General features: G+C 38.2%; 2 protein-coding genes across 5 annotated transcripts in view; one reads left to right on the forward strand and one right to left on the reverse strand.

Moving 5' to 3' along the window:
* LOC102983646 (translation initiation factor IF-2-like) overlaps window positions 1–21,212 on the forward strand; it is a 62,898-nt gene that overhangs the window by 35,492 nt on the left and 6,194 nt on the right. The window lies entirely within an intron of this gene.
* Window positions 17,815–21,212, reverse strand: part of HEATR5A (HEAT repeat containing 5A) — a 115,151-nt gene continuing 111,753 nt past the window's right edge. For 3 of the 4 annotated variants that reach the window (XM_028495673.2, XM_028495672.2, XM_007113362.4), the window contains 3 exons: window positions 19,843–19,997; window positions 18,492–18,705; window positions 17,815–18,202 (listed from right to left, as the gene is read on the reverse strand). In XM_028495673.2, the coding sequence (XP_028351474.1) occupies window positions 17,895–18,202; window positions 18,492–18,705; window positions 19,843–19,997 (677 nt within the window). In that variant the 3' untranslated portion in view covers window positions 17,815–17,894. The remainder of the gene's footprint in view (window positions 18,203–18,491; window positions 18,706–19,842; window positions 19,998–21,212) is intronic. The other variant, XM_028495674.2, reaches the window with a different exon arrangement.

Below are 21,212 nucleotides of genomic sequence, written 5' to 3' on the forward strand. Positions count from 1 at the left end.
ACAACAGTGAGAGGCCCGCGTACTGCAAAAAAAAAAAAAAAAAAAAAAATTATCTAAGTCTGTCTTTTGCAGTAGAAATGTATATGCATTGGAAATGCATGAAGTCAGCACATTTACCTGAGTAAACAAATTGTACAGTCCCACATCAATGTAAGAGTAAGGTAGTGGGGAGTCATTAATTTGTTTCTCTGGTTTATTTTCCTAAGGTTTGGGACTTAGAAAGCATTTTCTCATACAGTGCTCCAAATTGTGAGTGGGTTCACAGGCTAGATGGGGATGTTATACTATAGATGGTACTAGGCCTCTAATTCCAGCTTCCAGAGTACTTGTAGTTAATATCCCCAAAGTATAAGGCTGTGCTGGTAGTTTGAGACTCTAATCACTATTTAACCGTGTTTTGTTTTATTTTGTTTTGTTTGAAATACATTCAGACATCCAATATGGGAAGTCAGAAACACACTTCCCCTCTATTGTAGTTATATGGGGCATACCCACCACCTCACCTCTCCTACCTTCCTCATACTGGGAGACAAGTCTTCCCCAGAGTTTTGGATCTCGGCAATTGGACATGCCATCTTACACACTACCCTTGACTGAACGTGAAACAACCTGAGAAACACAGACTATTCAATGGGAGAAGGGAGAAGAGGAGTGAAGGAGGTAGATAAAAATCCCCCTTGGCTATGGAGAAAAGGCAGAGGGTTTCAGTTCCCTTGTTTGAGGCACAGATGGCACAGAGCCCCAGGAATAGGCTTAAAATAGTGATCCTGGCAGGGCATACAAGACTTATGAGATTGATCAGAAAAGCTTCCAGCTTATGAGGTCTCCAATGTCTTTTTTCAGCCAGCAACTGGAATAGCAAGGTAAGTCATTTTTCCAATTTCTTGATATACTTCCTATCAACAAATAGTTTTTTCAGACTTCTTGGGTGAGAAAGCAGAGTTCTCTCCTACATTGAGGGGAAGGAACCTGTTTCCTGGAAATAGCTCTGCCATATTTCACCAGAAATACCTCATAGCCTCATTGGTTGTATTTCTTAAGGCTCTGATGAAGTTCTATGTTCTGAGAAAAAGGGGACAAGTAAATACAAGTCCACTTCAACGTTCTGAATTCCTGGGTGCAGAAAGTATAGTATGTATACTCTCATCTCTATACGCACCACAGTATTTGTTTCTGGCACTAAGAAACAGCATTCAGTGAGCCCAGAAACACTTGGATTTTGTACAATTTCTTTTTTTTTTTTTAACAAATCCTTATCTTAAAATGTCTATCAACTTTCTTTTACGTTTTAAATTTTTATTGTCTCTTTTAATCTTTTAAAAATTGAGGAATAATTGACTATCAGCTGGGTTTTTTTAAATAAATTTTATTTATTTATTTATTTATTTTTGGCTGCATTGGGTCTTTGTAGCTGCGTGGTCTTTCTCTAGTTGCGGCAAGCCGGGGCTACTCTTTGTTGCCGTGCGCGGTCTTCTCATTGTGGTGGCTTCTCGTTGCAGAGCATGTGCTCTAGGCACGCGGGCTTCAGTAGTTGTGTCACGCGGGCTCAGTAGTTGTGTCACGCGGGCTCTAGAGCGCACGCTCAGTAGTTGTGGCACACAGGCTTAGTTGCTCCACGGCATGTGGGATCTTCCCGAACCAGAGATAGAACCTGTGTCCCCTGCGTTGGCAGACAGATTCTTAACCACTGCCACCAGGGAAGCCCTCAACTAGTTTTTAAAATTTAAAATCACAACTTTTGGTAGCAGGTTTAAAAAAACTAATTAAAGCAAGTATTAAAGAAATTCAGATGGCCATCAAATATTTGCCCTCCAAAAAGAGTGCCAGGCCTAACTGATTTCATTAATGAGTTCTACCAAATCTTTAAAGCATACTTAATATCTCTCTCATGCAAACTGTTCTAGAAAATAGAAAAGTTCAGAAATGGTCAGTTCATTTTGAAGGCCAAAGTCTTTTTTTCATTTGTTCATTCATTCATTTATTTATATTCAGTTTTTTAAAATTGAGGTATAATTGACATATAACATTGTATAGTTTTATATAATAGGTGTTGTACACCTGTTAGTTTCAGGTGTAGAACATAGTGATTTGATATTTGTATATATTGTGGAATGATCACCACAATAATTCTAGCTATTATCTGTCACCATATATAGTTGCAAAAAAATATTTTTTTTCTTGTGCTAAGGACTTTTCCAGAGGCCAAAATTCTTGATTCAAAAACTAGATAATGGACTTCCCCGGTGGCGCAGTGGTTAAGAATCTGCCTACCAATGCAGGGGACACGGGTTCTATCCCTGGTCCAGGAAGATACCACATGCCTTGGAGCAACTAAGCCCGTGCACCACAACTACTGAGCCCGAGCTCTAGAGCCTGTGGGCCACAACTACTGAGCCCGTGTCACAACTACTGAAGCCCACGCACCTAGAGCCCGTGCTCCGCAACAAGAGAAGCCACCGCAGTGAGAAGCCCACGCACCGCAATGAAGAGTAGCCCCTGCTCGCCACAACTAGAGAAAGCTCACACGCAGCAACAAAGACCCAATGCAGCCAAAAATAAATAAATTTATTTAAAAATAAGGCTAATACATGAAAAGAAAATTATCGACCCCAAACACTTATGAACGTAAGTGCAAAAAAAAAAAAACTCTAAATAAAGTATTAGCTAAACAAATCCAAAAAAAGTATTTAAAATATCATACATCAAAATCTAGTAGTTTATTCTAGTAAAGCCATACTGGTTCAAAAGTGGAAAATCTACCAGTGTAATTTACCACTTTAAGAAACTAAAGTAGAAAAATCATTATCTAAATTGAGAAGAAAACACTGGATAAGTCTTAGTGCCTATTTATGATTTTTTTAAAAAGCAAGAACTCTGAGACTTCCCTGGTGGCTCAGTGGTTAAGAATCTACCTGCCAATGCAGGGGACACGGGTGTGAGCCCTGGTCCGGGAAGATCCCACATGCCGCAGAGCAACTAAGCCCATGCGCCACAACTATGGAGCCCGGGTGCCACAACTACTGAAGCCTTTGCGCCTAGAGCCCATGCTCCGCAACAAGAGAAGCCACCCCAATGAGAAGCCCCGCGCACCACAATGAAGAGTAGTCCCCGCTCGCTGCAACTAGAGAAAGCCTGCAGGCAGCAATGAAGACTCAATGCAGTGGGAAAAAATTAATTAATTAATTAATTTTTTTAAAAAGCAAGAACTCTTAGCAAAGTTGGAGTATAGAGCTTTCTTAATTTGATAAAGATTTTATACCAATTTCAGACACGTCTTAAAGATTGAAAATAAATCCTTGTTAATTTACCGTAGTGCTTGTAGGGGAGGAAAAATAATTTTTCCTCTACCCTTCTGAGTTCTTAGCTGAGACCCCTGAAATAAAAGGCAGATTAACAAAACAGAAGAAAAACAGAAGTTTATCAACACGTATACCTCATGGATACATGGAAGATACCCAGGGAAAAATAAGTAATCACTGAGGTGTCTTAGAATTCAGAATTAAATACCAGTTTAATAGGGAAAGAGGACGGGAGATGTAGGCATCTTAGGGATGAGTAAATGATTTTTAGGAAAGGTGAATGGGCCTTTAGAAAAATAAATGTGAGTGACAGTTTGTCTGGGTGTGATTTCCATTTCTAGTCTCCTCTCCTGTGATAAGAGTCAATCTTCCCTGGTTGATTAAATTTGCAGGGTAGGGATTTATGACAACCGAGTTTCTTTTTGGAGGATCTGTCTTTAGGCAGATAAGGAGAGTTCAATGAAAGCCTCCCCCTGCATTTGCTGCTTTTTAAATGCTAACAGCTCAAAATAACCAATGTACCAAAATGGCACATTTTGGAGTGGCATGTTCTGAACTCCTACAGTCATATTTTGGGGTGGCATTATTCTCCTACCCATCATGCTATAAGGAAGAGAAAAGTTGTATTGGTTTATTTTATCAGATTTCACATACAGGTTCTGTGAAGATGATTTGTAGAGTGTTGAAAACATAAAAACAGAAAAAATTGTTATGGACTTTTGTCATTTTTTTTGGTTGTCCAGTTTCCAACTCTTCTTCCTTTGTGGGAGAAATCCTTTATTGTTTATAGTCATGTAGATGAGATGCAATGCTCTGCTTCCCACAGTGGAACCTTATGTGGGAACATCTTCCTTTTTCTTGAACTGTAGCCCTTCTGCAGCCAGAGTGAGGTATGATCTTGGCTTAGCCAATGAGATGCTCCTGCCTGGACCCTACTCTAGCCAGATGGCCCATGATGGTTCGATTGTGCTAGCTGTGGCAGTGATCAATGGGGGCAATGTCCAGCAACTTCCTACTTCTTGGTCTTCCAGAGCTGTCTTGACTCCTGCATGTCTTCTAAGTTTGGTATTCCTTTCCCATTGACTCATTGAACCCATGAGAGCCTTCAGTAAATTCTCATTTTTCTTTTCATTTAAAGTTTTATGTATATGCAACTAAGAACCTTGACTGATACACCTTTCTTTCTATCACATAGAAGCAATTCAGTTAATGTTTTATTCTATTTCTTTCCATATTTTTGCTTTGCATTTTTTATATAATTAGGATCAAGCTCTCTTTTTTTTTTTAAAAAGAACTATAAACACCTTTATTACATGGGCTAAGATAGGAAGGAGGAGGACTCATTTGCCTTTCTGGGCCTTGATTTTCCTTAGATAGAACTCCAGCTCCTTGCCCTCCAGCACATAGCCATCTGCTTGGCCACACTGGCCTGGTCTAAAAGTGATGCATGCAAGAAGCTTGCCCTGCTGGAACTGCTCCTCTAGAAGACTGCTGATTTGAGCATTCTTTTTCCTTTCATCATATTTCTTCTGAATTTTCTTTGATTGTTTTTTGTTTAAAATCTCTTCTTCTTAGACATACAAATGGCCAACAAACACATGAAAAGATGCTCAGCATCACTAATTGTTAGAGAAATGCAACTCAAAACTACAGTGAGGTATCCCCTCACACCCATCAGAATGGCACTGTTAAAAAATCTACAAACAATAAATGCTGGAGATGGTGTGGAGAAAAGGAATGCTCTTGTACTGCTGGTGAGAATGTAAATTGATACAGCCACTGTGGGGAGCAGTATGGAGGTTCCTTAAAAAACTAAAAATAGAACTATCATATGACCCAGCAATCCCACTACTGGGCATATACCCAGAGAAAACAGTAATTCAAAAAATGCACACACCCCAGTGTTCATAGCAGCACTATTTACAATAGCCAGGACATGGAAGCAACCTAAATGTCCATCAGCAGTGGAATGGATAAAGAAGATGTGGTACATATATACAATGGAATATTACTCGGCCATAAAAAGGGCGGGGGGGGGGGGTGGTGTGATGAATTGGGAGATTGGGATTGACATATATACACTAATATGTATAAAATGGATAACTAATAAGAACCTGCTGTATAAAAAAAATAAAATAAAATTCAAAAAAAAAAATCCTTCCCAGGTAGGATTTAAAGAAGTTAAAAAGCTCTCCTCAGCTCCATAGATGAGAGGTTAACAAACCCAAAGGCCAGGGGACAGGGCAGGTGGCCCAATCTTGCCAATTATGAGAACTTTGGCCACCTGCCAGGGTGGACAAAGCAAACCAGCACATATCTTTTAATTTCCTCACAGTCTATTGAGTAACATATAATACATACTCTTCAACTGAAAGAATTTAAAGTCACATGCCTAGAGCCTTCTTATTTAGCCAGTCTCTCCCATGTTGACCTCTTATCACCAAAAATATCTCCTGTAGCTATTCATGCTATTAGATCCCTTTACTGCTGTTGTGGATATGTGTAAACAGGAATTTTCATTTGAGTCATGATTAGTCTCCAGATAATTAACTCATGAACTTGTGGCTAAAAGTTTCCTTTGTTAATAGCCTTAGACTCTACTAAAGTAGAGCTAACAGAAAGGAGAGAGAAGCAAATTTGGTTGGGGGAAATACTACTATTTGGCACATACTTCTTAAACCAGTTTAACTTCATTTTACTGTATTTTTGATTGGCCAAGGGTGGGTAAGAGACTTTACATAACTGCTATCTTAATTTGTTGAGTTAGAGAAGTTCCTTGATTTGTTTCTAAGTTCCTTAAATAGCTTGTATTAATCTAGCTCTTTTGACTTTCTCCATGTACGTTCATCCTGTCACCACTCAATAAGTATTTGGTGCTTGTGTTTTGGATCCAGCTGTTTAAGAAGAACGACTGAGAAGGAAATTAGGCTATAATTCTAGAAGGTGAGATTGAAATAGGTGTTAATCTTAAGCATAAAGACAAAATGAAATCAGGCACACAGAAAAATGAGCAAGGTGATTATGAAATTTGCTTCTAAATTAAATATAAATCTACAGCAAGCTGCATCTCTTTTCAGAGTCAACTCAGGGCCAGCTGGCAACCTCTGTAGTCCTTTGCAGTGTGGTAAATCCACTCAAGACCTTGAGTTCAGCTGTCTTCCCTATCGATTCACGTTAAGCTAGGATCCTTTTTTTGTTGTTGTTGGTTTTTTTTTTTGGCCGTGCCACCTTGCATGCAGGTTCTTAGTTCCCCGACCAGGGATCAAACCCATGCCCCCTGCAGTGGAAGTACAGAGTCTTAACCACTGAACCGCCAGGGAAGACCCTAGGATCCTTTTCTTGAAACTCATGAAAATAGGACAACAGATTCAGTTGTTGACATTAGCAGTGGCAGTCACTCGCTCTGTTGCTGTTGGGGTTTTTTGGTTTGTTTGTTTTTTGTGTTAAAAAAAATTTTTTTAAGCTTTTATTAGAAAGTTGATTTCATATGCTCTCCTGCTGGAGTAAGTCTATATCTGAGGATGCTAAAAGCCTTGCTGCCAAGCCAGTTTTGAATATAGTTTAAACTGGGAAAGGAACCTTCATTGGGATGGTGGCCAAGAAGCTAGTCAGTTGTAGATATAGCTTAAAAGGTCATTGGCTCACTTGCAAGAATGCTGGCAGCCTCAACATTTGCTACAAATTCCTCTCATTAATCCATTGTTTTCGAATTTCTTTCCCACTGAGAAACCCAAGAATGTCTCTTGCCTGAGTGTACCATTCTCAGCTGATCTGCTCCCCTGAGATGTTAGGAATGATGCCCTGCAGCATCCCCCGTGAGTCACAGCTCAGGAGGCAGGAAGCCTTACAAGTTCTTTGCATATAGCCAATACCCTGTCTCTCTGTGACTCAGTCCACACTCTCAAAAGGTCATAGACAACATGCCTTGAGAAGCATCTGAGGCTTAGACCCAGAACTGTCAGAACCAGAAGGGGTCTCAGATAGCCTGTCCAAGAGGGGAACTAACCATCCTGGCTCACCTGGTATTGAGTTTCCTGGGACACAGAACTTTCAGTGCTAAACCTGGGAATCTTAGACAAATTGGGATAGTTGGTCACACTATGCTCAGCTATTTAGCAGAGAAGAAACTGAGGCCAGGAGGCTGACCTGCCCACACTAACAAAATTAGTATCCAGATCCATTGGTGCTAAGAGTTCAGTGCTCTTTCTATACTGGTACTTCCTTATATGCGCATAGTGCATTGCACACTATAGGTACTTAAATTTCTATTGTGGTAGTTTTATGAGTTCAAGGGAAGTGCTTTTCACAGATATGATCATTTCTAATTAGCAGTGATCTCACTCAAGGTCATCATGAGTCAGTGGTCTCTACTTCTGGACTCTGAACAGAATAGAGTGAATGAAGGGGAGGGAAATGTAATGAACAATAATAGAAGTGGTTAAGAAAACAGAAGGATTGGGCTTCCCTGGTGGCGCAGTGGTTAAGAATCCGTCTGCCAATGCAGCCCTGGTCCGGGAAGATCCCACATGCCGCAGGGCAGCTAAGCCCATGCGCCACAACTACTGAGCCTGCACTCTACAGCCCGAGAGCCACAACTACTGAAGCCTGCGTGCCTAGAGCCCGTGCTCTACAACAAAGAGAAGCCACCACAACGAGAAGCCCGTGCACCGCAATGAAGAGCAGCCCCCGCTCGCCACAACTAGAGAAAGCCCACGCGCAGCAACAAAGACCCGACGCAGCCAAAAATAAATAAATGAAAGAAAGAAAGAAAACAGAAGGATTGTGCAAAGATGGAGAGACCTATGTGTACAGGTTGGCTGAGCAACACTGCAGCAGGGGACACATAGAAATACAATATGGGGTATAAACACCAAAGAGAAGGGTACATTATTTCCCTGTCCTCAAAGAGTGTGGTAATGACCATGTAATGAAAATTGTATCACCTGATGTTCATTGTTATATGTTTTCCAAGGACTTCAAAAGAACCTAACTCCCAGCAGTATTTGTCCTTCTAGGTCTGAGATCTGCCCTGTTTTTCTTACCAGTTTTCTCCCCTGTATACTGAGTTTTCAATAAAGTAGCAAAAATTACTAGGGATCATTAATCTGTTATACCTAGATCTTTATGATCTCTTATCTAAACACTGCTGTATCCCATTCGATGCTATAGTCTTCTCACCTGCAAGAGGAACTGGTGGTATCTGTATGAGGGAACAGAAAAAGCATTAGGAATGTGACTAGCTGATGATTAAGTCTAGAGAAGTGACTGTTGGAAACAAGGGTCCAGGAACATTATTTATTGTGGCCATCTTCAGCAATTCAATTTGTGGGGTAGTGCTAGGCACTTGAATTCTTTTATCTGGGATGGAACTCAAGGAAGTGGCACATGGAAAGGGAGCAGCATAGACAAAATGGAAGTGACTAAGGTATTTTGACACCCATTAAGATGGGTGTTAACTCTCAAAATGGAAGCCAGATACCTACTTTTCTATTCCACCACACCTTTACCTGCTGGTGACCAGAGACAGAGTTACCTTTTCTTCTGACTAATCCCTAAAAACACAGGTGAACAGAGGCATAGCTGACCTACTTTGTAAATACTTATTATAGTGTTAATCAGCAAATTTACTGCAGGCAGAGGTCAAGTGACCTCACAGCCATTCTGCTTTAGGCTGAAAGCCACAATGGGAGCTGACCTTAGTTAGGGTAGTGCTGCTCAAAAAATGGACTTGTGACCACCCATCAGAAGCAAGAAGCAAGATGAGAAACAAGCGTTGTTTAAAAATGCAAATTATTGGAGCATACCCCAGACATTCTGAATCTGATTTTCTTTTTAAATAAACTTTACAATTTAGAATAGTTTTTATTTTTTAATTTTTTTAAAATTTACTTATTTTATTTTTGGCTGCCTTGGGTCTTTGTTGCTGCATGTGGGTTTTCTCTAGTTGCAGCGAGCGGGGGCTGCATTTCCTTGCGGTGTGTGGGCTTCTCATTGCAGTGGCTTCTCTTGTTGCGGAGCACGGGCTCTAGGCACGCGGGCTTCAGCAGTTTTGGCGTGTGGGCTCAGTAGCTGTGGCTAACGGGCTCTAGAGCGCAGGCTTAGTAGTTGTGGCGCACGGGCTTAGCTGCCCCGTGGCATGTGGGATCTTCCCGGACCAGGGTTTGAACCCGTGTCCCCAGCATTGGCGGGCGGATTCTTAAGCACTGTGCCACCAGGGAAGCCCTAGAATAGTTTTAGATTTACAGAAAAGTTGTGAAGGTAGTACAGAGTTGCCATATACCAAACACTCGGTTTTGCCTGTTATTAACATATTACATTAGTATGGTACATTTCAACTAGTGAACCAATATTGATACTTTATTATTAACTAAAGTTCATACTGTATTCAGATAGCCTTAGTTTTTACCTAACGTCCCATTTCTGTTGCAGGATCCCATCCAGAATACGATACATTTTCGTCTCCTTAGGCCCTCCTTGGTTGTGATAGTTTTTCAGACTTTCCTTGTTTTTGATAACCTTGATGGTTTTGGAAAGTACTGGCCAAGTGTTTCATAGAATACTCTTCAATTTGGATTTGTCTGATGTTTTTCTCATAATTAGACTGGGGTATGGGTTTTTGGAAAGAAGACCACAGAGGTAAAGTGCCATTCTCATCATATCATATCAAGGGGACATACTATCAACATGACTTATAATTGTTGATGTTAATCTTAATCACCTGACTGAGGTAGTGTTTTAAGATTTCTCCAATGTAAAGTTATTCTTTTTTCCTCCCCCCCTTTTTTTAATATTCTAAATTTATTATTTTAATTACTATTATTTTCTTTTGTCTGTGCTGGGTCTTCATTGCTGCATGTGGGCTTTTCTCTAGTTCGTTGCAGTGCGTGGCCTTCTCATTGTGGTGGCTTCTCTTGTTGCGGAGCACGGGCTCCAGGTGCGCGGGCTCAGTAGTTGTGGTGCACGGGCTTCTCATTGCAGTGGCTTCTCTTGTCGCAGAGCATGGGCTCTAGGAGTGTGGGCTTCAGTAGTCGTGGCTCGTGGGCTCTAGAGTGCAGTCTCAGTAGTTGTGGCACACGGGCTTAGCTGCCCCGTGGCATGTGGAATCTTCCTGGACCAGGGCTCGAACCCTTGTCCCCTGCATTGGCAGGTGGATTCTTTTTTTTTAAATAAATTTATTTATTTACATTTATTTATTTATTTATTGTTGGCCGTGTTGGGTCTTCGTTGCTGCGCACGGACTTCTCATTGCGAGGGCTTCTCTTGCTGTGGAGCATGGGCTCTAGGCGCGTGGGCTTCAGTAGTTGTGGCACGTGGGCTCAGTAGTTGTGGCACATGGGCTTAGTTGCTCCGCGGCATGTGGGATCTTCCTGGACCAGGACTCGAACCCGTGTCTCCTGCACTGGCAGGCAGATTCTTAACCACCGCACCACCAGGGAAGTACTCCCACTTTTTTTGAAAGGAAATTACTATGTGCAACCCACGCTTGAGGGGTGCGGAGTTAGGTTTCACATAAATTATTTGGAATTCTTCTACATGGGAGATTTGTCTATTTTCCAACATTTATTTATTCAATAATTTATATTAGGATAGACTCATGGACATTTATTTTATACTTTTATATGTCCCCATTGTTGATTTTTTATTTTTAATTTTGTTATTAAAACCACTGCCCCACCAGGGAAGCCCACTAACTGCTTTTTTAAAACTTGAGATGTAAATCAGTGTGAGTTCTCTAGGGATGCCATTACAAAGTACCACAATCTCGTTTGAAACAACAGAAACTTATTCTCTCATAGTTCTGAAAGCTAAAACCCCAAACCAAGGTGTTGACAGGTCATGTTCCCTCCAAAGCCTCTAGGGGAGGATCTTGCTCCTCCAGCTTCTGGTAGGCCAAGGCATTTCTCTGCTGTGGCAGCAGAATTTCAGTCTCTGCCTCCATCTTCACATGTCTGTCTTCCCTCTGTGTCTGTGTGTCTCCTTGTCTTCCAATGGCATTCTTCTCTTCTTACAAGGACACTAGTCAAATTGGATTAAGGTCCCACCCTACTCCAATATGACTTCACTATTTACATTTGTAATGACCCTATTTTCAAATAAGGTCACATTCTGAGGTACTAGGGCTTAAGACATCTATTTGGGAGACATAATTCAACCCATAACAAATTCACATACCACAGAATTCATCCTTTTAAAGTGTACTATTCTGTGGTTTTTACTATATTCACATGGTTATGCAACCAACACCACTATCTAATTCCAGAACCTTTTCCACATTCCAAAAAGAAACCCCATACCCATTAGCAGTCACCTTCCCCTCCAATCTTCCCCAGCTCCTAACCAGTAATTTACTTTGTTTATATGTATTTGCCTATTCATAAATAGTTCATATCAATGGACATTTCATAAAATGGAACCATATAACAAGAGGCATTTTTATGCCTAGCTTATTTCACTTAGCATACTGTCTTTAAGGTACATCCACATTGTATCATGTATCAGTACTTCATTCCTTTTATGGCTGAATAATATTCCATTGAATGGATATACCAATTTTGTTTATATATTCGAGTTGATGGACATTTGGGTTGTTCCCACTTTTTGGCTATTATCAATAATTCTGCTGTGAATATTCATGTACAAGTTTTTGCATGACTGTTTTTAATTCTTTCATACCTAGGAGTGGAATTGCTGGATCATATTGTTTATTATGTTTAATTTTTTGAGAAACTGTCAAACTGTTTCCAAAGCAACTGCACTAAATTCTCAGCAGCAATGTAAGAAAGTTCTAATTTCTACACGTCCTCCCCAACACTTGTTATTGTCTTTTTTTTTTTTTTTTTTTTTGCGGTACGTGGGCCTCTCACTGTTGTGGCCTCTCCCGTTGCGGAGCACAGGCTCTGGACACGCAGGCTCAGCGGCCATGGCTCACGGGCCCAGCCACTCCGCGGCATGTGGGATCTTCCTGGACCGGGGCACGAACCCGTGTCCCCTGCATCGGCAGGTGGACTCTCAACCACTGCGCCACCAGGGAAGCCCTGTTATTGTCTTTTTGATCACAGCCATCCTAGTGATCAAATAAGGTGGTATCTCATTGTGGTTTTGCATTTCCCTCATGAATGAGGACACTGAGCATCTTTTCATGTGTGTATTAGCCATTTGTATATCTTCTTTGGAGAAATGTCTGTTTTAACTCTTTGCCCATTTTAAAATTGAGTTGTGTTTTCATTGTTGAGTTTTGAGAGTTCTTTACATATGCTGGATATTCTCTCTATATATATATATTTAGATATGATTTGCAAATTTTTTTCTCCCATTCTGTGGGTTGTCTTTTCATTTTCTTATAGTGTTGTTGTTGTTTTAATATTTATTTATTTTGGCTGCGTCGGGTCTTAGTTGTGGCACGCAGGATCTTCATTGCAGCATGCAGACTTCTTAGTTGTGACATGCATGTGGGATCTAGTTCCCCGACCAGGGATCGAACCCAGGCCCCCTGCATTGGGAATGCAGAGTCTTACCCACTGGACCACCAGGGAAGTCCCGTCTTTTCACTTTCTTGACCGTGTCCTTTGAAGCACAAAAGTTCTTAATTTTGATGAAGTCCAATTTATCTTTGGACTTCAAAGATAAAGCCACTTGTGCTTTAGGTGTCATATGTAAGAAACCACTGACAAGCAGGCACTTTAAAATCATTACAGAAAAGATGATTTTGAAACTCACATAATGACACATGCTAGACAGGTTTTCAAGGAAAAGCATGGAAACCCCAACCTTTTAAAATAGAATGAACTGTTCTAAATGGTTTAGGCATGTGTTTGCCCAGAGACAGACAGTAGGTGATTTTTGGAAGTTCCAGTACTATGTTAAGAATATAAATCACACAACTAAAGAAACATTTTCATATTGTAGAAAATTCTACAAAAATTTTTATACAAAATTGAGAAATCAGAATGGTCACATTATTACTGAAAAGAGAAAGCAGGGCTTCCCTGGTGGTGCAGTGGTTGAGAGTCCGCCTGCCGATGCAGGGGACACGGGTTTGTGCCCCGGTCTGGGAAGATCCCACATGCCGTGGAGCGGCTGGGCCCGTGAGCCATGGCTGCTGAGCCTGTGCGTCCGGATCCTGTGCTCCGCAGCGGGAGAGGCCACAGCAGTGAGAGGCCCACCTACCACAAAAAAAAAAAAAAAAAAAAAAAAGAGAGAAAGCGTTTGCAATGAAACTATAGCAAATGGCAGAGTCACAATACAGCTGACTGGGGAATAGGAAATACATGCTCTAACCATTTCTCATCTGATATTGACTCACAAGAGTGTGTTGACTGTTGAGACAAAAGCATTTCCATAATTTAGAAAATCTGTTTTTACGAAGCTTTTGTGTTTAAACGAAGGCCTAGATGATGTGTTTCTAGTACCTGACACTACTAGGGAGGAAAAGATAGGAGAAAACAAGTCACCCTGGCAATTCAGGGAGCAGTGAGCACTCTTCCAGCATTTGATTGCAAACTACAAGGCCCAAAGCTTTGTTAAGATTAGAAACAAGTAACTAACAGAGAAATATTGGGACTTGTAGGCTCGTTGTTCACCAGAGAGCATCAGTTTTGGTTGCATATGAATTTTTTTTTTTTCCTGAGGACACTTGTACTAGCCCAATAACAAACACTAACAAAACTGGTTTTGCTGTGTCATTGGAATACTTTAAATTGCTTTAAAAAAAAATCTCACTTGCTTTGTTCTTGGAATGTTTTATTTTATAAAGCAGTCCACTACTGCTGATACGTGTGTATATGCATATATATGTGTGTGTGTGTGTATATATATATATATAATTTTTTTTTGCATCTAGTTTTTTTGCATCTAGTTTTTTTTCAGAGAAAAGTATTAAATTTTGATCCCATTAAGCAAAACATTGTCAACGTTAGTTTTTCATTGGTAGCAATGACCTCTTAAATTTTCTTAAAAAAATAGTCAGAATCCTTTAAAAAAACAAGTATCTTCTGAAATACTTTGTCAGAGAACGATATGTGGACATGTGCTAAGAATGCCTATCAAGTAATTAGAATTTTCTCCAAGTAGTCAGTGGAATCATCATTTTATAATGTCCTAAGTAGAACAGCGCAGAAGTCCTGAGCAAACAGGCAATTAAAGGAAGCTAGCTCCTTTCAATTTACAGAACCTAGGACTGTATTTGTGGTCTGTACTGGATACATTCCAGCTCTATATTACAACACAAAATTTCCCATTTCCTCAAAGCTAAAAGCCGAGGCATCAGTTAAATATATTGATAAACAGAAAAGTCAAGACAGGCACAGTTCATTAAACTGTCAGCTAGCAGTTGAATAACCATATTTCTGGTAAATTGAGGTCTTGCAAGGGTTTACAAGTTATTTGTAAAGAGGAAAGTATATTCAGTTGATGGAGAAAATGCAATATATGTAATTACCTTGATTCTACAATTATGTTAACGGGACTCTGAAAGATACATATAGGCAGACTGCTGAAGCTTTAGGACTGTTAGCATAATATAATCATTAAACAGCCAGAAATGATTCAACATTTTAACTAAGTTTTTGGGTAGTATAGACTTTATTTCATATATTGTTAGTTTTGTATTAACATTATCATAGTTTATTAGCTTGAGGGTTGAATTTCTTCCCTCAAAATGCAAACTAATATTGTAATAAAAAAACAAAGCTAATTCTTCTCTTCAAAATTAATGTTACAAAAGACTCTTAGGTTATACATTTATTCCGTCAAGTACGTATTATTCTTTAAGCCTGTACCATATGATATTCCTTCCACGAAGTGCATCTCAGAAGCATCAGTTTTCTTCCCTGGGTTCCCAAAGCACTATCCTTGTATCTCTTTTATAGCACTTACTTTTATCTTTTAAAGTGCCTTAATTAATGTGCCCTTTAGGTGGACGGTGAAGTTTGATTTATAGAAGTAGAAATTTTGCTTCGGATGCCCTATTTATAGAAATCTGGTCTTTCCGATGTTACTTTATAAGTCTTTCCGTGATAAGCTTTTAAACAGTGGGTTAAATGAGACTCAACTAGTAGTTTGGGCTGTATTTCTTCCCTTAGAAAAACATAAAGCTCAAGCAAATATTATACCACTTTGTTTCATCCAAGTTGCTCATCAACACATTTAATTTGTAAAGAATTACCAAGTTAAAGTGCAACTGCTTTATAACAACTGGAGACTTGTTAAAATAAAACAGATGTAAAGAATTTTTGATGTGTTTTTCAGTCTTAACTATTCACCTTTAAACAAATCAGAACTTATATCAACAACTAATCATGTAATCATTATTCCGATTGAAACTGTAGACGTCACAAATTTTTCCCACTTTTTCCTGTTGTATTAGCCAGAAAACTTTTGGTGGCAATTTGGAGAAATATTAAATGAAAACATCTTCACCTAGGAGTGAAGAAAGCTCTGGAGGGAATGTGGAACACTGAAAGAAGAGAAAAGCTTTACCTTGTTAGAATCACGACCACCAACGGACCTTTTCTGTCTCTAGCTTGGAACCTGGGATCAGAAAGGTGGGTTCAAGTCTCAGCCATTAAGCTTTAATTTCTGTATCAGTAAGGGTATCTTTACTAATTCAATATTGTATTAAACAAGATGATACATTAAAAAAAGCCTACAGAATTGTGCCCAACTCAAAGTTCCTAATTCCATGACACTGGACATATTTTTTCATAACTATTGATATTCATATAGCACCTTTAAATCCAGACAATTCAGGATACCAGGTCACTAAATGACGAGCAGAAATGTTAATGTTTAAGAACAAACTAAATGAAAACACAAAAGAAACAAAAAAATCAAAAAACTATATCCTGAGAATATCCCAGTCCAGCATTTGCCTTGGCAAAGGAATAAATTTCTGAGCTCAAATTCATCCTGCACCAGTGCAGTTCAACAGTTTTCTAAGTCTAGTTGATGCCACACAGGCAGTTACAGAAGACAAAATTTCCCCCTTTGAGACACAGTCTAAAAGGGAGTATTAAAATGCAATGTGATGTTCACACACTGCAGGAACACAGATGAAGAAGCAGTTACATTTGCTTGGTTTGAGAGGAGGGTAAGAAGCGTTAAGGAGTGATCAAGGGGAAGTGACATTTAAACCAGGCCTAAAAGGACTGGGAGTCAGCCAGATAGAACAAGGGAGAGAAGGGCATTCAGGTGAAGGAAACAATAATGAGTAGTATACAGTCAAATTCATAGAGATAAAGAATGCAAACCATTGCAAAGAATGTTCCAAAGAAACGGCTCCTCTCAGAAAACAGGCTAAGTTTCAGAGAAAATATTATTTGCTCCACAGAAATGATTTTCTGGACTCTGTGAGACTAACCAGCCATCTTTTTTGAGTAAAATAATTTCAAATACCAGAATGATAAAGAAAATTAGCTTTATTTATGTAAATTAGAAAAACTGATTGTAGTGTTAGAATTTGTCAAATGTTTTCATTCTGAACGATTTACAAGTGTATTTATATACAAACATAATAAAATAGAGTACCATCACATTGCTTTCGCTTGACTCCAAGTGTCTCTCCATTCTGAACACGCCCCTCACTTCGGGTTTTAATTTTTAACAGGGAAATGCTTTGTTCTGACAGTGCTTGATTCACATAGTATAACACTGAAGTGGAAGGAGAGTCAATGACCATCAACAATTAAAAATTATCCTTCAACCAATATGACTTTATCATTAGATTTTTTCTATATTAAAATATGTTTCATGTTAAAAAAACATACTTGTATTCACTGAGGATCTAAATTTGTTGTACTAAATTTGACATTTATATAAACCCATAGCTAATTTAAATATAGATATGAATCTATATTAAACTCATTGGTATGAATGTTTGCCATAAATGAAAATGAAGAAAATTATTAGGAACAGAGGTAAAAGAAAATCCATGTGAGAAATTGAAGTGGAAATGCCCTATTCTATTTAAAATGACTAAAATTTCAATTTTCTGAACTCAATACAAATAAAACCAATTGATGGTAAAAAGCCATGATATTTATAGACACCAAATCTTAAGTCACACTGTAGGGCCTTAATTAATTTGTACTATTACATATTTTAGATAATTCTAAACCAAGTTTCCTAAATAGCTTTCCAATCATTTATGTATGTTGTTTGAGAAATCCAAGAAAGTCTAATACAATTATTGAATAAGGCCAAATTTTAAACTGGCAATTGAGATACAATATAAATGCAGATAATTTATATTAGAGTCAGATTTATATCTGTCATAGTACTATGTGTGTATGGACTATTAGAAGAAATAAATTTTGTTTTTAAAGCAGTGGTTGGTTTTCTAAGTTTAGTTCTTTAGCACTTTATTGAAATTCCTGGCAAGAATTCTGACAGAGCTCTGTGATTTTATTATGTGAAAGAAAAAAAAAGAAACCCACAAAAAATGTTAAGTTTGCTGTGACTTTTCAAAGCTATTTAAGTTAAAACAAACAGCCTCCAAGTGCACTTGTGTCTAAAATGCCACTTTTGCCCCCAAAGTGAAAGAAATGATCAAGTATTGTGTTAAGGTGCTTACTATTCAAAAAAAAAAAAAGAAAGAAATCAGAGGAAGTTGGTCTTTAATTGGATGCTTGAATTCTTTCCAGAGTTCTTAGTATGTTTAGATGTTGGTATCTTGAGTTTGACACTTTCCTGATTGCCCTTTATAGCAGCTTCAAGGCGGGCTTTCAAGGCTGGAGAAGAAGCCATTACACTTTTAAAAACTGATGAATACTGAGGCCCAATCTGCATGAGATTTTGCAAAGCAAAGTCATGCAGATTTCTCATTATGGAAGTTGCTGATCCCAGAGTATTCTCATCCAAAAGGAAGGAAATGAGGATGGGCAGAAGACAGGCCACCAGCTGAGAGCCTGGAAAGTAAACAAATGATGTAAGCCCCAGGTTCAGGGATGTAAATGTTTCTTATACACTTGATCTGGACATATTTCCCCCACTTGAAGGGAAGCAGTTCTTCCAATCTCTTCTCCCAAATTAATACAAAACAGTATCAATACTTGGGATTAACATCAACACCTGGCTTTCCACGAGTGTGAAAATATAATGCTAAATGAGTAATGGGATGTTTTACATTTTAAATAACATTAAATTCCTGATTTTGGACAGATTCTGATTTAGTATGCATTTAGTGCTAGCACTTACGATGCTGTTCCTCAGCAATGGCTACCAGTGCTTCCAAGACCTTTATGCCTTCTTGAAAGATCTGAAGCTCAGTAGTGTCTTCAGGTTTTCTTTTGTCTATTTCCTGCAGTTTTTCCACGATAGAGGATACTAAAGAGTAAATGTACGGGTAGGAAACGGCTGGATTCGGATATTGAAAAATGGAAAGTAGGAGCTGATAGGTCTTGATTTGTACCTAATTGGAAAAAAAGACAAAAATAGTATAAACTGTAAATATAAATTTACATTTATATTAAAATGTAAGTTTTAATGTAAATTTTTAAAGTAAATTTAAAAATGTAAATGAAAAAAAATTTAAAGCCTCCCCTCCCACACTTAAAATTTATTTTATTTCTAATTTATCTTTAATTTTGGAAGTCCAAGCACTAACAGGCATTCAAACTTGCATGCTAACAGTGGTGTGACAGCTTGGAGTGGGAATAAAGTGGTTAATTTTTCTTCTTTTGACTAGTTCCCATTTTCCCCCTCATTTGCCTCTCTATAATGTAAAAAATCAAACAAACACACAAACTTGAAAAATATTTTGGAGATTTTGGAAAATGTTTTAGATGAAAATCACATATATTTGATGCTATGAAGGTTTAAGGAACCATGTCTGGACCATATTAATTACGTGTCATCACATACTGGAGGCACCACTTTGAGACTGCTACATAAAGCTCCTGTTAGGCTAGAGGAAACAAATAGGACAGGAGAACAAAAGGAGATGACTATACATCAAATATATAAACCATCCTTTTTTCTATTCATTGTGCTATCTGAATGATTATTTTTTTCTGAGAGAAAATCTGGTTACTAAATTTTAGGAGTCTATTTGTGATCATGTGCTACAAACTTATTTTGTACCACATAACAGCATAGGAAATTAATTTAGCAAATAAAAGGGCCAGAAAGGAATGGGATTAATTTGTATGTGCTGTTTTTGAAACAGGTCCCATTATTTTAGAGTCATATACTGAAGGCACATGCTAGAGTCTTCCTTTCCTTTTTTTTTGAAAGGAAATCCACTGAAGTTCTAGGGATATATCAATTTTAAGATGCCCCTATTTCAAATTTAGGGTTTTTTTTTTTTAATTTTTTAAAAAACATTTTCTTTATCTTTCTCCAACTAACTACATTCCATCCTCAGGGCCAAAAAACAAGACCATTATTATTTGACTTTGTCAACCCAAGAACATGAATTAATCCAAACCTAAAAATAAAAAATTTCAGTCTGGTACTTTCTGTTGGAATCAACAAAATCATAAGGAAAAGTTTTGCAAAAGCCTAAACATGTTCCTATTACAAACATCTATCTTCTAAAGACACTTACCATAGGATCTTTTATCTCAAGAGTAGCCTTAAATTTCTCAATACAGCGCTTCTGAAGGCATGGGATCGTAGTTACTTCTGGACTGGTAGACAAAGTAAATATTGTGATAGCAGTAAGCAGACTGACTTCATCAAGTTCTTGGTGTGTTCCAGCTACTAAAAAGAAATAATCTATGAGAAACAGATCCCAACACTGTCATGTTTACTGTTTTATACAGCTGTGAAGCTGTCTCTAGTTTGGCAGTAATTTCTTTTGTGTACCTAAGGATTACAGACAGTAATACTGACTGACTAAGAATCCTGGCAAATGCTGTAGCTTTAAAATATGCATTTTAAGTAATTCTAGAGTCAAGAATTACCAAAGAAATTATAATCTTCATAAGTAAAGACATCAGTATAAGACATCAGTAAATACTTATATACATTTACTAGGAATATGCATTAACTAGTTATGTGACCTTGGACATTTAACCCCGTCTTCAGTTTTCTCATCTGTAAAATGAAAGTAACAGTACTTAAATTTATAAGGTTATGAGGATTAAATGAGTTAATCCTCGCAAAGCATTCAGAATAGCATGTTGCACATAATGCTCAATATAAATTAGCTGTTATATTATTATTTTTATTGTGGAAAATACAGAAATGCTTGGACAGTTGTTTTTTCTTTGTTTAAAGTATTCGTATTTTGATAATACACGTGTCAAGCGAAAATAACTTAGCACTTTGTTTGCTACATATACCATTTCTTAACAGTACAAAAAATTTGAAAATATCTGTGTGCACCACAATCATTTAAAGGAATTTTCTACTGGATGTAATTTACTTCATTTCCCAAAGTCATACTGTCATTAAATAATTTTAATGAACCTGTTGTGGAAAATCAATGTTATTTGAAAAGGAAAAGGTGTGACAAATTCAACTCATTAAATTGTGTAAGAATGGATTGCTACTTATGAAAAAAATTACATATATATGTAGAAGGTTTGGTAACATTCACTCATCAAATACTTAAACATTTTCTATGTGCCAGCACTCTTTTTGGCACTGAGAATACAATTTACAGAGAAGATACAGAATATACCAAGAAGTAAATAAAGGATTTCAGCTAGTCACAAGGTCTATGAATATAAAAAATATATTAAGAGATAATAGAAAGCAACCCAGGAGTTGCTACATAGAGCAGTCAGAGAAAGGTTTGAGGAAATTAGTGTTTGAGCTGACACCTGAGACACAGCAGCAATGAAAGCAAAATACTATGGATGGGTAGGATTTATTTCCCTGGTGGCGCAGTAGTTGAGAATCCGCCTGCCAATGCAGGGGACATGGGTTCGTGCCCCGGTCCGGGAAGATCCCACATGCCGCGGAGCGGCT

Source organism: Physeter macrocephalus, chromosome 11 (assembly GCF_002837175.3).
Source record: "Physeter macrocephalus isolate SW-GA chromosome 11, ASM283717v5, whole genome shotgun sequence".
Taxonomy (NCBI): domain Eukaryota; kingdom Metazoa; phylum Chordata; class Mammalia; order Artiodactyla; family Physeteridae; genus Physeter; species Physeter macrocephalus.